This window comes from Aythya marila, assembly GCF_965140915.1.
Source record: "Aythya marila genome assembly, chromosome: 7".
NCBI classification, from domain to species: domain Eukaryota; kingdom Metazoa; phylum Chordata; class Aves; order Anseriformes; family Anatidae; genus Aythya; species Aythya marila.
This window is the reverse complement of record NC_139048.1, coordinates 36,360,818-36,377,467: the sequence shown is the minus strand read 5'-3', so window position 1 is coordinate 36,377,467 and position 16,650 is coordinate 36,360,818. Positions and strand designations below refer to the sequence as shown.

At 37.2% G+C, this 16,650-nt stretch overlaps 1 protein-coding gene across 2 annotated transcripts in view; it reads left to right on the top strand.

The window, feature by feature from the left end:
* BICC1 (BicC family RNA binding protein 1) overlaps positions 1 to 16,650 on the top strand; it is a 97,278-nt gene that overhangs the window by 60,642 nt on the left and 19,986 nt on the right. For both annotated transcript variants that reach the window (XM_082764835.1, XM_082764834.1), the window contains exons 4-8: positions 9,567 to 9,646; positions 11,045 to 11,203; positions 12,193 to 12,246; positions 13,215 to 13,409; positions 14,352 to 14,603. In XM_082764835.1, coding sequence (XP_082620961.1) covers positions 9,567 to 9,646; positions 11,045 to 11,203; positions 12,193 to 12,246; positions 13,215 to 13,409; positions 14,352 to 14,603 — 740 coding nt within the window. The remainder of the gene's footprint in view (positions 1 to 9,566; positions 9,647 to 11,044; positions 11,204 to 12,192; positions 12,247 to 13,214; positions 13,410 to 14,351; positions 14,604 to 16,650) is intronic.

Here is a 16,650-nt window from a genome sequence, read left to right as displayed (position 1 = left end):
GCCTGGAAAAATTATCCTCAGAGAAACAGCATGAGCAGTGTGTTGTTTACTTGCTATGAACTCCTTGTTAAACAGAAGAAATTTTAGGGAGGTCATTGGTCTTCAGGATATGAAGGTTCACTTCCCATATCAGTGGCACCCTGCCTGTTATTCTGCAGAGAATTTAGTATTCCTAAATCAGAATTACCTTCTAATGCAAGATTTTCAACTGTTACAGTGCAACATAAATATTACTGTGCTAAGAACAAAGAAATGGCAGATAATTATTAGGTTAGAATGTGTAATTTGGTACTTACATTAGAAATTCTCTGTATAAAAGCATCCTGAAGCTTTCACAGATCAAATAATTGCCTCTAAATTACTTTTCTTTCCTGATGAGGCCCATCACAGGTGGCTTTAGGGGAAGCAGTGTTTCTACCTTCCGTCTAAGTTAATTATTTTCTTTGTGGAGATTAGAGCTTGTATAGCAGTAAGTCATGGAAAAAGGTCTCCAGCTATTATATTACCATGTTGGCTTTCAGATAAAAACACCCAGTGATTTTAAAATACATTTTCAAAAGTCATAACTATTTTTGAGTCAAATTTTATACACTTCAACATTACCATAATTTTAAAATATATATTGATATTACATCTCAAATTTCAAACCCAATATTTAAAAATGTAATATGTAGCAATAATGTGACTTTGTGCATTAGAAATAAAATGATTGCCACCATACGATTTTGTAAAAGGATTAAGCAGATTTTTCTTCCTTAGCATCTAGATAGATTGTAACCAATGTAATTTGTATCTGGTAGACAAGTAGGTGAGATTTGGGCACTGAACATGTTCTGTTTGAACTTGAGTTTGTTTTTATGAGTCTACTAAAACATCAAATCAGTATTAGGCAGTGTGCTGTTAGACAGGAGCTTTGGGTTGTCAGGGATGTAAGAGCCCCTGCACTGTGCTGCTGCCATTCTGCGCTGTGCATGCTCTGTGCACCAATGCAGTGTAGGCAGGTGATATTGGCACAACACACACTAGGATTTATGAGCAATAAATCATTGACATCTTTTAAAAAGAGTCACTTTTCTCCCCCATAGTAAAAGTTATTTACAAACTGTCTCCAGCATTAGCTCATCAGGACACGTCTCTGTTTTCCTGCTCTCACAGAGGCTGTTTGCTGACCCCACTGGAGTGCCCTGCTCCTCTGTGGGATGCTGCATCTTGTCACTGTGCTCATTGCACTCCAGATTGCTCCTGGGCAGCTGGTGGAGTGCTCCCTGGTGTGTGTTTATCTGTGTTTGGGTTGGGGTGGGAGGCTGGGGTACTCTTTGGAAGGCCAACACGCTCGTAATGCATGACCTGACTGTGCCTTGCTGCAACTAGAAATATGAATCATTTCCATGTACTTCCTGGAGCTGCTGCTACTTAGCTCTCAAGAAGGTGGTTCAAATGGTGTTCGTTTTTTGTGTTGGACTTGGCATTGCTCTCAGTAAGGAGAGGGCAGGAAGATCCTCACCACGTTCTTCAGAAATGCAGATAAAAGAAGAACCTTTAAATAATTTAATCCAGGAAAGGGAGATCTGTTAGTACAATATTTCCACAGTGCAAAAAGCACATAAGTGAGGGAATATTTGTAATAGTAACCAAAAATGGTACCTTTAATTATTTTTGGCTTTAGCCACCAAGTGTCCAGCGCAGTGTCAAGAACCAGCTTGTTCCGTCTTTGATTCACTTTGATTTTTGGGGATTCTCAGAAGGAGAGTTGTGTTTGTCCTGTACACGCAGGTGTAACCAGTGCAGTATTCTTTGCTGGAAGGCTGGCTGCATCCTCCTGTTCCAACCACAAAATTAATGCTAATGCTGTATCCCGATGGCTGTGTGAGACACAGGGCGCACAGTGGAATGCAGTCAGCTAGAGCCATAAGGCATTAAAAGGAGCAGCAGTAACCTGCAGGCATAAAGATGCAAAGTAAATGTAGTTGGATTTGGATGTGGGAGAATTTGCAAAGCAGGTTGAGCCTAAGGCTAGCATTTAGGCTGACAAGTCAGGTGTTACAATGTTTTTCCCCTTTTATTTAGCAAAGCATGGCCACCATTACTGTTTTGTGTTTGTTTTTTTTTTTTTTTGTGAGTATGGGTGTACAAAATCTAAAATGATTTCCAGGCTTATACATCAGAATTGTTACCTTGAATTTGACCATATGTGCAGTTAAAATATAATGGTGCTGTCTTTCATAGTATTAAGTTTAAGAGATGGCTTAAATTCCTATTTTTTTCCTCTATTTCTTATTTTCTTTCCCAAGCATTGTGGTTCTGCATTTGTGCTTTGAGATACAATGGCAACAGACATTTAAGTAATGAGCCATGAATTCATTGGCTCCATACTGGAAAAATAAGGCATAACAGACTTGGGTCCTGCTGAGGGACTGCCTTGCTTGGGCTGGCCTTTCAGGGGAAAGGCTGAAAATCAACTAACTGTCCAAGAAGTGTCAGCATTGATGGCCTGGGCTGAATGCAGTTACAAAATGTCCCTAAAAATTATGTTTAGAAAAAGTAAAATAAGGAAATTAATGTTAAGAAAAGTGCTCGGAGATGAAAATTGTGTGTCTGAAATGGAACTCTCCAGGTGACTACAATTAATTCATTCTCATTTCTTCTTTTCAGGTCTTCTTCTCCACCTTGGCCTTCCCCTTCTCCCTTCAAATCCAGTCACCTTTCTGTTTAATTTGTCATCTGTTCTGTTACCTCTCCCTTGTCTTGCCTCTTTGCTTGTGCTTTAAGAGAAGCCTTTTCAACTTCATTTCCTCTGTCACTGGATCCGAATCCAGTCATCAATAGGTTTTCTCCAAATATAATAAATTGTACAGGTAATCTTTTTTAAGCTTATCTGATTTATCTGGCTGATTGTCACTTAATTCTAGGCTTTCTGAACTTTAATTTCTGGTTTTCCGTGGTGACATTTCAAGGCTGCTAGGAGATCTGAATGTAGGATTCAGCTATGATTTGATGCAGAAGTGCACCTGATTTTGTTCTTTCTTTTTTATTTGTAATGTTACATCAAACAGCTTTTATTTGAAGTAGCCTGCTAGAGTTTTTAAAGTTCTTGTTTAAACTCCCGTATATAATGCACATTATGGAATCTGATAAACAAGATGCTCTCACCTCTAGCAGAAGTTGCACGGTGTTTCTTCAATTCATTGTTTGGAGGGGAGTGAGGGGGTGTCGTGTCAGGGTTGCTTTACCCAGCCCCTGCTTCAAGAATCAGCAGTCAGGTGGACCCACCCGTGTACATGTGTATCCATGTATTTGTATAAATGCTGGGAAGTAAGGAGGGGGGATAGCAGACTTCACCATCATACAGTCATTATAGTGCAGGACTGACAGGTAATGCTCTGAGATCTAATGTTCTTCAGGTGACTGAACAACCACAGCTGAAATGCAAGAGCTGTGGCAGTGCCACAAATACTCAGTTTTTGTTCCCTCTCCTTGTCACACTCCAGGTAGAACAGAAATTCTAAAGAAGGCTTGGAGTTAAATGCCAGGAAGAGGGAAAGTTAAGAGTCAAAAAGATCTGAGAAGAAAAAGCTTTTCAAACACATGCATGGATATAGGCATTGGTTCTAGCTCTTCACAAGGACATTTCATAATCAGCTGTTCCTCCACAACAAATAGATCCCCCAGAATGCCCAGAGCCTCAGGATATGTCTGCTCTGAAGACACTGTTAATTGCTTGCAGCCCATGTTGAGTTTTGTGGTGCTCTGGCTGGGCTTTTGATGATGCCCAAGTTAGCCGGCTGAAATCTTCTTCAGATATGATAATGCTGCAGGCTGACTTCAACTACAGGGGGGAAGAACAAACTAAACCAGAAGCCCAACCTCGTGGCATTAAGCGATACATCTGAGGGTACAGGAAAGTCTGCACCAGGCAATGACCCCCACATTCTCCCTCAGTGTATCAGTAGCTTGATTTCCTCTGCGGTTTAGATACCGGGAGGTAAGTGAATACATTGGGAGTGTGAGAAGTCCTCTAAACTGATCAGCCAACAGCGAGAAGTGCCCAAATGACAAATTGCCTTTCTCACTCCATTGAATTCATTTGCATATGCCCTTAATCACGAGCATTTGCTGCATGCTTTTTTCCTTAATGCTGCTCTCCATGGGAATAGATTGAGCCTGTTTCAAGTCTATTTTAGCTATTGACATCAATCCATCTTGTTCAGCCAGTGAATATCCACTGTAACAACTTTATACGCAGTATTTCCAAATTTATTTAAAAGCATTGAATAAATATTTTTCAATTTAAGTATCCTTTTTTTCTGTATTAATAGTAAGTTCTACTTGACCTTTTTTTGAATAATTCTGTGGTTTATAGACCTGTTTCATCTTGTTGCTGTAGTGTAAATGTGCTCTTTCTTTTTGAGAACACACCAACTTCCATATGTGAGTTTGACTTTCTCTTTTTTTCCCTTCATATAGTTTGAATTTTTGCTAGTACGTTCTGGGCTGCTACTTTCATAACTTCTTAAAAATGCCAGGTCTCTTAAGTCTGTATTTTTTTTCTTCAAATGGCTCAGATTCAGTGATACGTATGGGCTATTCAGATCCTAATCAGCTGCTTACTGTGAATGACTGTCATCTGCCCTCCTGTTGCCCAGTTGCCCAGCTAATTTTAGAATAGTGGATTTTCTGTAACTTAAGTCTGTTCAGCCTGTAAACAAGCTAGATGCATAGTTGTGGTCTGAAGAGCTTGCCCGTTAAATGTAATGTCTGATTTACAGTAGAGGCCTGCAAGTTAGATGTCTAATTATTTGAAATACTTTTTGCCTGGCAGAAGTTAGTGTAGATGTGCTTGCACTGGCACAGACGTGTTTTGGCTTGGAGGAATTTTACTTTGTTTACAGAAATGCTGCACACAATAGTAGCAAAAAAGCTGGAGGCTTGCTGGTGTAGCTGTGGACAGAGGAGCTGGAAACTCTGCCAAAGTGTGGAATGAGGAATTTGAGGAGAGGAGCAATAAAAGGCCACTTCAAGGCAGGAGTCTGGCAAAATGAAGACTGTTGAGAAAAACTTCCAGCATTTTCTGTTGTGCAACTTTAGCTTTCTATTTTATATAAACATTCCCCCAATCTTGAAGGAAAATAATCTGTTAAAGTAAAATGTCTTTTCCATTCTTACGGAAGATACTTTATGTCAAAATATATTACAAGGTAAATTACCATAGAGCAATTTTTTCACATTTTACAAGACATTAAATGTTTTTTTTATAAGTCAAAATCTTTTCCAGTTGTGATAGTACATGTGTAGTGAAGTATTAGAGCTTTGCATGTTTTCAGCATGCAGATTGCTTCTGAGGCCTTTGTGCTATGTGGCAGATAGGTTGGAAAGATTCAGTGCCTGCTTTCTTTTTTCATATTTTCGTAGTAAGCATCTGTTCTCTGCTGTAATTATACATATATTTAAGCATACTTCCAGGCAGGAGAGTTGATAAATACGGGGTTAAGATTTGATATGTTCAAAAGTGTTTTGGCAGGGGGAGGTAGGTGCACAAACCAATGTTATCCTGAAGCCTCAGGATGGAATAGGCCATGGCACCTTGATGATTGGATGCAGTGGTCATCTGGGCAAAAAATGACCTTGTGATGTCCCAGTCTCACCAGAGCCAGCTCTGTGGGAAGTAGTCAACCTGCTCCTTATGAAGTGGTGGTCTCTGGCAGGCTAAGACCCCGTGCACCTGCTATAGTGAATCAGTTAAGTCTAGACACTGGCAGGAGGGTGATTTTTATGCTCATCTGTCCTGACAGTATTATAGATTCGTTACACCTGCTCTGCTTTTTTTTTTTTGCCTGACAATCATCTTCACACTTCAAACAGTACTAATTATCTTATTTTGGGCTTTGTCTGATGAGAATGCACTGTGATGTTTGTACTGTGCAGGTATTTCAAATATTAAGTGTATAGCTTTATCCAACAAATGTTTTTTTGTCTCAATAGAGGTAAGATAGTAATTTTTTAATAAACTTCAAAATGTAACTGTAAATGCATGAAATAAATACTTGCATGTTAGAAAATAGGTGGCATGGAAAAGTTTTGTGTTCAACCTCAGCTTATGTAAATAAAATAGCAGAGGGGTATTGCTTGCCATATGCAGTTACTGACCAACACTGAGTTTATGGAGCTGAAAAGCAGAAACTGTTTGGAACAAAGATTTTTAAGGTATTTGGCTCCGTATTGATGGCAGCAGCTTCAGGAGATATTTAAGAAGCCGAAGTCAATGTTTTAATTACTCCCCTGTATTGATGCATAAAAAAACATGGCATGCTATTTTATTCTACTCAGTGAAAACAATTCATAGATACTATGCAGTTTCAGGCTTTCGCATCAAATAGTCTGGATTAACAAAAAAAGTTGAAATAGCAGGTAAATGCTGATTTCAGTAGTGACGGATTTTCTCTGCTGGCAGACACTTCAGGTCAAATGCAGCCTGGTCTGTACTGTGTACCTGGGCTTGCAGGAAGCCTGGGAGAAACTTGTCTTTTGATTTCCCTCTAGTAAACCTGCTATAGTGTTTAAAAACAGAAATAGGAAGTCTCTTAGTTTGAAAGTGTACTATTCAGCCAAGAAAACACAAAACAAACAAACAAAAAAAAAGCTTTTCTAGCTTGTTTGTAATGATTTGACAAGCAAGTATTTAGGCTTTGCCTCAAAAAAAAAAAAAAAAAAAAAAACGATTGTAACGATAGAGTGACTTGATTGCATATAGGTACCTTCCCTGGAAGAAAATGCTGTTCTTGAATCTCAGTGGGAAAAAAAAGGTAGAAGAAGAAACACTGAATATAAGTGAAAAACATGACAGAAACCAGGTACACGTTTGGGAGGCTGAAACTGATGAATCATTAGAGCAGACAGTTCTCCACTTCTACATGTTTTGTAGAGGAACTGCGAAGTAAACAATTTAAGTGATTCCCTGGAGAGGTATATTTAAGAAATTTAAATGTCTGTAATATACAGAAAATGATGCTAATCTAATCTAATTGCCCCTCTGAACTCTTAAGCAATTCCTGAATTAGTGATCTGTTTCTGTGCGCCAGTTCAGTGTCACATGGGTGGGTATCTGTCAGCTTGCCTGGAGGCCAGGCATCGTTTCGGGGCACTCGCAACTCCTCCAAAGCCAATTCAAAAATCTGTTTGTTGAAAGTTAAGGGTTTTTTTTTTGTGTGTTTTTTTTTTTTTTTTTTTTTAATGCAAGATTTCAATTGAGATGTCATATCAAAACTGTATTTCCTTGAAGGAAAGACTGAGCAAGCCTCAGAGGAGGAATTTGGGTAACTTAAAAACAAGTTGCTTCATATCCATTACCAACCACTGTGTCATTGAGAAGTCGTCAAGTAAGGAGAGGGCATTTAAGACCAATTTTGAAAGACTTCTTAGCATGTTTTGGAATTGTCGCTGGCATCAGTGGGTTTTTTGTTTTTTAAGTGAGGAATTGAGCTGTTTTTCCCCACTATAAAGAACAAAGAAAGCTTAAGTGCACCAGTACAGGATTTTTGTTGTTGTTGTTGTTTTCTGAAGCTGACAGTATTAACAAAAAAGGGGATTTAAAAAAAAAAAAAAAAAAAAAAGCATCCTGAAATGTATTTTCACCTATGGATGAATAAATAGCATTACAGACTAGTAATACTTTTCTTTGGTACTAAAAGCTATGGGATGCTAGATGTGATTCCAGATGCTTCTCATACTTGAGACCCAAATGTCTATTAAAATACAGGGCTTACAAATATTTGCAAATCAGCCCAAAGTGTTCTTCCTTCGGTTTTGTGTTTTTCCTGGTTGCCTCTAACGAGCATTTGGAGCATACATCGTGTGCTAGAATCTGCTTCTGGGAATTTCTGCCTGCAACATCCACTTCAAATATCATTCACAGCTTAAACACATTAGAACCACATGGCTTACTGTCAACTTAAAACAGAAAAGAAAAATTGCCCTCAAGACTACTTTTTTTATACTTTGTTGTGAAAAGGCTGAAGCAGCAGATTTTCAGAGCTTCTGTTAGATTCTGTGCGCATACCATGTTTTAGCGACTGCAGTTTTTCTATTTTTAATAAAAAATGAAAGATATCTGCTTCTCAGAACTGAAAATACTGCACTTTCCTGACTTTCATGAGAATTGGCAGTGAATCTGCTGTTCGTTCAGTATTTCTGTATCTCCAGCTGAATGTGTTCAAAACTTGCCAGTGGTAAAAGCCTAGTTTTTTATTGTTGGAACAGAAGAGTATTCAGGCATAGTTTAAACATACCCAGTTTTCAATTGAATACAACAGGTTTACAATTTGAAGTTGTATTATTTGGCATTTCTTTAGTAGTGAAATTATTTCAGTTGCTGAGATGATGGGAAAGGCAGATATGTTGTTACACTGTTTTCTCCTGCCATTGAAAATACATACAAGTTACATACATTTACTTTTATGTGAGGTGTTTAGCATAATGAATTAGATTAATTTATCATTCATTAGCTAGAAGAGGGTTTCTTTGTTGCTTATTTTTTTCAGGAAAGCAGTTGACCTCATCACAGGAGAAAAAGGAAATTTATTCCAGAATTAGGGCAAGAGAAACAGACCAGATCCCACCTGCAGAACTGTATCTGAGACGGAGAGATTTGGGTGGAGGCTGGTGTCTGATGTTGATAAATTTTACATTGTGGTACTTTATGCTTCTGGACAGCAGATGGTGCTGCTACACCAGCTATAATGTGTGATTTTCACACTTGGAGTGATTGATACTCCACTTAAGTGAAAGTCTACGTGTTAGCTCAGCACAACACGTTCTCATTTTTAAAGACAATGGTCTGAAAGATATAATGCAGACTGATTTGTGTTGTGGAACCGCAGTTTTATGTTTCACAAGGCTAAAACTTTTATCAGCTGGTGTTACTCTTGGATATTTAGCTTAATAGAAAATCCTAATGCATATACAGGACACTTCAGAGGTTTGATTTATTATTTGATTTGATAGATTCAATTAGAAAGCTTCTGGCAGAGCACCTTTTTTATTGCCAGTTAAGACTGAAGAGGATATTTGCAGGAATGAATTAAATAATGTAGTAATGCTTAAGGGTTTGGTAGGGTTTTGGTTTTTTCCCCTCTTAGATGTTGTCTCCATTAGAAGCTTAAGTGAGGCTGTCAAAATGCTCTTTGCTTGCCCTCTCTGTTACTACTTTTTGAGAAGACGTGGTGGCTTCGCTATCTGCATTGCGGATTAATATTTTTAATACTGAGACTTGGACTTGACATTTGAGTTTTATTTGTTTAAAGTTGGTTAGCGTATTTAATAAACTCATTTAGTAATCTTAGTGGGGGGTGAATGTATTGAAAAATGGGTTTTTTTTTGTTTTTTTGTTTTTTTTTAGCTGAATCCCAAAGGTTGGTGGTACTATTTATCAATAAACTATAGTTAATGGGTACAAATGGTTCTGGAAGATTTGAAAATGCTTTGTTTTCAGATTGCGATTGTTGAAATAGTGAGGGAAGTTTTGACATATTTTCTTGTTTGTTTTTTCTTACAAGTATCTATTTCTTTTATAGATCCCCATATTAAAGTTTCTGGAAAAAAGGAAAATGTTAAAGAAGCTAAAGAGAAAATCATGTCTGTCCTGGACACAAAAGTAAGGAAAAAATTTACTTTGACATCTTAACCCCTAAATCTGTGGTGAAATTGATGTAGAAGAGGATGTAGAAGGCAGATGCGTTTGCACGTTGCCCAAAGAAAAGCCAAATGTTTAGGACCTGGTCAAGAGGCAAAAGGCATACCTCTGTGTCTGGGGAAGATGTGAAGATGGTGCTGTGTCCTGGGAGAACTTGCATGGTCCCTGCACTACTGCAGTGGGAGTGAGCAAGCAGTGGTAGGTAGTGACACACACCCAGGAGTACCCGGGCTGGATTGGATTACCCAGGGGAGGAAAATGAAAAACAGAGAATACAGAGAACTCTGAGAACTACTCATTCTGGAGACTTCTGGAAACTGGCAGGTACTCAGGTTAGAAGTGACGTGAGTTCACATGGTCTGTATTCCATTGTAGGAAGCAGAAGCAAGCTAAACATCCCTTCTAATCCCCAAACTTCTTGATAACGTTCCTGAAGACAAATGTTCTTTCTCAAAAGGAGGATTTTTCTGATGTCTTTCATTGGCAATATTGGCTACTTCTGATATAAATGATGAGACACTTTTAAAAAGAAAATAATTTTATTAATGGACTTCAAAATGCTAGTTATGCTTGAAATTTAATTTTAGGAACACTTTTACAACTTGGTGTTAAATATTACAGTAAGCATCTAATTTAAAAATCCAGACCAGAATTTGAGATTTCTAGTATTTGGCTAAGAGTCTTATATCAAATTTTTATTTCATCTAATGGCAAGTTTTTCAGGAACAGTGTATGCAGCTTCTGCATAGTTGTATGCCAGCTCTTTGGTACTCAAAACAGATTGCCAAAAGGAGCTCACCAGTGAAAGGTGTGGTTTTTTGAGTAACTATTAGGTCTATTGTTAACAGGTAGCGTCTACAGCTATTCTTAATAACATTACCTGTATATTTCAAAAATTGATGCACCAGAAAAATTTGGTGTGTTGGCTTAGGGTGGAAGAAAGGTTATTTTTAGGTCCTTTGGCTTTCTGATTTTTTCTGAACTTGTCATCATATGATCCTTTCAGATCAGTCAGGTGTGTGTGACTGCAATTGAAACACCACAGGATTCAAACAAATTAGAGTGGATTGCAGAAGGACATTGAAGTCACTGTTCATAAAATCTGGGGCGTGTTTTAAAAGCTTTAGACATTATTTTTGAAGATGTACCTTAATTTCCATATTTCCATATTGGAAAGAAAATATTAATGATTTAGCTTCTGATTCTTATCCATATTAAAAGCGTCTTACTTGAGCAGAAGCTAAGCCACTAGAAAAATGCTTGGAAATGCAATTTTCAATGTCATTCTTGAAGCTAAATTATTATAAAATACTCAGGTTCTGCACTTAATAAATCTAATCATGGTTGTTTGATTTCCAGAGCAACCGGGTAACCTTGAAGATGGATGTTTCGCATACAGAACATTCTCATGTGATAGGTAAAGGTGGCAATAATATTAAAAAGGTGATGGAGGAAACCGGATGCCATATTCATTTTCCAGATTCAAATAGGAATAATCAAGCGGAAAAAAGCAACCAAGTAAGTGTGTGCGTGTGTATATAGCTTTTATTTTTATAAAAACGAGTGTATCTTAATTAATAAATATATGTATTTAAACTTATTTATAATGTAGATGCTGAGAATATGAAATATGACTTTTCTAAACTTCTTTTACTTATTTGGTTTTCTTTGGGGTGGTGGAGAGGGGTAGTGAATTCATGTTCAGGAAAGTAAGATTTATATTTACACTTTTTGGAAAGCATGGGACTTCCTAAATAAACAAAACTTGATAAACGAGTGGGAACAATTTATGATGATTTGTGAGTCATTTTATTTTTTCAACTGAAGTTATTTTGAGTGTACAGAAATCAACAACTTAGTGTGAGCGTTCTACTAGAGAAACAGTATGAAAAGTAAAGCCTTTGTACATTTTTTTTCTTCAAATCTTGACTTGCTTAGCACATATGTAATTTCTTGGTGCTTTTGGCTCATGATGCAACTTTTTTTGAACACTAAAGTTGATGGATAGCTAGCAAAAATGAATGTTCTATTCTAATAGTTTATTCTAATAAGTCATTGTACCTGATTTGGATATCTTTTGTAAAGCTAACATTAGAGAAAAGTTAACCTTCAAATCTTTCATCCTAGTATTTAGAATCCGTCTTGTGCATCCCAGTGGCTGTTCAGCAAAACATGATGGTTTCAAAACATCCAAGAAAATATTTGTTGTTGATTATTGAGCTCCTGCATACAATAGTAATTCTACTATTTGATCCAAACTGCTGTGTTGATCATTTGATAAATTTCTTCTAGTTGGTTAAGCTTACGTAACCTAACATGCTACAACATTTATAGATAAGTTTCTTCTTTTTAACAGAATTAAATTTTTATCTACTATTCAGACAACACTTAGGATGTCACCAGATGTGATATGTTGATACTTAAAGAAAACATAGGTATTTGAATATATTTTCAAATGCCTCACTTGAAAATGTGATGCAATATTTTCTATATCCTTACTTTTCCAGGTGTCTATTGCAGGACAGCCAGCTGGAGTGGAGTCTGCAAGAGTTAGAATTCGGGTAATAGCCTATTTCAGTATAACGTTCCTGTGAAAACACCTTAAAGGAAAATATTGCAGTAGAGGTTTGAGAACCCCAACGTTGTCTTGCTCTGTCCTCTGACAGCAAAAATATAAGAACAAGTGTGAGGATTTGTATGAGTAATATGCAAAGGGTATTAAAAAAAGTGATTCACGTTCTGGCAAAATCTTTAACTAGTCCGAGGTGGACCTTGAACGCAGAGTCTACAGTACAAGCATGAAGTAAAGTATCCCATATTGTACTTAAAATTGCATCTTAATTTACACTCCAGAGATGGTCTGTAGGAGCTCAGCCATCCGGTGTGAATCTGAGTTAAGAAAAGCAACTGCAACCTTTTTAATTTTAACCGTTTAAGTAACTTGGAGTTTGATTTGTTTTTCTACTCACAGCACTTTCTTGTCTTCGCTTTCTAGTTTTGATTGTATGTGCATTGTGGCATGGATACTAAGTCCAATAAATGGATTTTTTCACAACTGTAGTCAGGTGTGTCACATAAATCTTCGGTCTTGACAGTCATGAAAGAAACCAATGGTATGCAGCTTCGTAACTGACTTCAGAGCTCTAATTAATCCATGACAGAGAAGAAGCTTCCCTGTGAATGTTCACAAATATTGATGTCTATAGGTCCATGTGGATAAATACAGGCAATGAACTTTGACTGCTGCATAATTGCAAAAGACTCTGTTATTTTGGATCAAAAACAAAGAAAAAAACTCCACCCAAAGTAAACAAACAACATGAGGGAAAACAAAACAAAACAAAACTTGTTTCCTTGGAAAAGCAGTGCCTTTTTTGAACGCAAGATAAAGTTTTTACAAATGGATGCTGCATAGAGTGTATTATATCAATTTAATTATCACTGACTGATACATTATGATTCAGTAAGCACGTTGTGGTAATTTCACTGAATGACTTAGGTTTTTGATATTTTCTTTTTAATGTTCTAGGAGCTGCTTCCATTGGTACTCATGTTTGAATTGCCTATTGCTGGAATTCTGCAACCAATCCCAGATCCTAATTCTCCCACAATTCAGCATATATCTCAGACATACAATATTTCAGTTTCCTTTAAACAACGGTCTCGAATGTATGGTGCTACAGTCATTGTCAGAGGGTCACAAAATAACACTAGTGCTGTGAAGGTAATGTGTCTTCCTAAGCAAGCTTCTGCATTTTAGAAATATTCATAATTTAGACTTTAAGCACTGTATTAACATTGTATCTTGCCTTATCTGTACATGTTATCATATAATCACTTTTAAAGTCTAACTACTATTTTTTTTTTAAATTAAACTGATGTTGGTAAAGCATAAAAATGTGGAGGAAATAATTTTAAGTTTAGAATCTGACATTGTGATAAGGTTTTTTTTTCGTGTTGCATACCTCTTTGGGTCTGCAGCAATTCTGGAATAGGTCCTAATCCTACCAATGTCCATAAATAATAATAATAATAAAAAAAAAAAAAACAACAAAAACTTATATATCAATAAAAATCCTCAACACTTCAATATTTTCATGGTCGTATACATAACTTTGAAACTTGCCATAGTAGTTAATCAAACTTATCTTGCAAATCTCCCAGGACTGGGAGATGTGAATTTAACGTGAAAGTAAAGGAACAGCCAGGAGGCTATTTATCATAATAAAATTAGTAAGTTGTTAATGACTGCCACTGTGACAGATTGATACGGTCTCATACGGTTATATCTCAAGCCTGTAAGAATGTTTTGGGCCAAAACTGAAAGACAAACATTTTGGAAGCGTACCTACCCAGTTATGTCTCACTTGGCTTCCTTACTGCTGTTTACGAGCACAGAAATTCCACTGGGCTCAGGCAATTTGATGTCTTCCTGTTTACCTTTAATAACGGCAATTAAACTCTGCATTTTGTTATAGAACAGAAATAGTGGGTAACGGTTAGTTCCTATCTTACCCTGTTACAAATCAATCAGGTTTTTAAACAAAACCGAAATTTCTTTACCTTGGATGTGAAGTGCATGATGGATACGGAAACCATCAGATGAAGCATTGTTTTGTATGCCTGTGGGCACTGCTTAACCAGTCTCCTGCATTTACCCCTGCAGGAAGGAACAGCCATGCTTCTAGAACACCTAGCTGGGAGCTTGGCTTCTGCAATCCCTGTGAGCACACAACTAGACATTGCAGCACAGCATCATCTCTTTATGATGGGTCGAAATGGAAGTAACATCAAGCATATCATGCAGAGGACTGGTGCTCAGATCCACTTTCCTGACCCTAGTAACCCACAGAAGAAATCCACTGTCTACCTCCAGGGCACAATTGAGTCTGTCTGTCTTGCCAGACAGTATCTCATGGTATGTACTTTCTGTTAAACTTCCTTGTAAAAATATTAAGTTTGGGAAAAATACGCCACTTCCATGTGTATTTATTGGTCCATTTTAAATGAGTTTGGGAGGGGAGGGTTTATTACTGATGTTGCAGAATGCTGAGTTGATTGAATGCTCTAATTTTGTTAGTGTTCTATGAGTGTGTGTAGTTATCCAAAATCTTTGCAATCTGTGGTAGTATGCTTTGAATAAAGGCCTTGGCAATATAAATGCAGCATAAGCAATTTAAATTTATGATATTTGATAACAATGTGCTCCAGAGTAGAAAGCAGATTTGGAGGGTGCAGAAAGGGGTTATTGTTGTTAGGTGCTGGGCTGTCTTTTGTTGTTGTTTTCGTCAACTTGGCTTTTCCCTGTTTGTCAGGTAAGTAGGTTCCTTTGGAAGAGGCAGGGTTTCCTTACCTTCTGTGTGGGTGAGTTTTCAAGGAAAACAGATAATTAGGGATGTTGTTGTTTACTCACACCACAGTCTTACACTCCTAGTAATGTAGTCTCAATACTATAAGCCCTTCTATAAAAATAACTCTGGTGATGAATATTATTATTACTTGTAAAGGTTTTTGTTATATTGGCCTTTAAGCTTAATAGGAGTTTTTTGGCATTGTTGTAGTACTGATGCTTGTACATGTGGTTTTTTTATATGGATATTTATGAGCAACACATGGAAGATTGGACTCAAATCCAGTTTGAAGCTGGTATCAGGATAAACCATGATACCATCAAGTTCTAAAAGTCAACATCTGTATTGTGCTGCACAGTGCTTCACTGTATAGTGGAAAGCAAAAATGTGCCACCATTCTCTTTGTACAATTATGGTTATTATATTCTGGGAGGACAGTGCCTAAAAATACTAAGAAAATCTTATTCTACGTATTTCTGTAATGAGGTTTAAAGAGTGCTTTTATGTAGGTTTTATAAGTGGAAGGAAATGCAAACAAGCTATCCTGTAAATATGAAAATATATCTTTACTCTAGAAACTTCGGATTACACAAGGGCCATTTTATGAAATTATTGAAGCCTGAGTTGTTAATTGCAAATGCAGCAGAACAGCTCTGTGTCCCAAAGCATGCCGACTCTGTCACCCGTTAAGAAGGGTACTGACATAAGGACATGGATAAATTGAGATTTGGTCTGTTTCAACTTCCATGGACATGTAATCCAGAAACTGCTGTTGTTTCCAGTTTTGTAGATAAATCAGACTTAATAACAGTATATGTATTCAAAAAACAAATTTGAAAAGCTGAAGGAAGAAGCAACTAACCAGATAAAAGCTTATCTCCGTTTCCTACCTTAGTAAAAGCAGTGAGTTGGTTTTTTTCAGCCTCAGAGAAAAACAAGAAGGCAGCTGTGCTAACTAGAGATAAATGCCTGCAGTCACTCTCAGTTTCTTTTGAAGTATGTTTTGCTTGATTGTTTTCTTCTCTGGCATTGTCCGGTGGAATCAAATTTCTGTGTTTTGGAGCAATTTCCTGCAAGGTGTAACTGCACGCTGGATTTCTCCCCATGGTCACGTTTGTTACTGGCACCTTCCAAGTGCTCTGATTCAACCAGAGTAATAGCTGATGCTGTTTCACAGCAAGGCAGTAGAAATGTCCTGTGGAACTAAGTGTGTGATTTTAAAATGAAATAAAAACTGATTTATTGATAGGTTGTCCTATAAGTAACTATCTAGAAGCACTTGGACATTGATACCAAGAACAGAAACGCCGTAACCATTTTCTGAACTACTGAATTTTCATTTGCATGTGATTCTGTAATTCTCGTGAGGCTAATGTTAGAGGCAGAGCTGACAATATCAACGGGAAATGTAATACTGTGCATAGGTAGCATTCCTTGGAGTATGACGTATGCAATGTAGTAGCACTATTTTTTTAGAAGTTGCTTAGCAGTATGTCTTAAATGGAAGCTTTAATATTAACTAGTAACTAATTTAATTGAGAAGGCTGTGTGGTGTATGAATTGTGAATACCTATAATCTCTGACAAGCATTACAAGTCTTCATTTCTAAGCGTA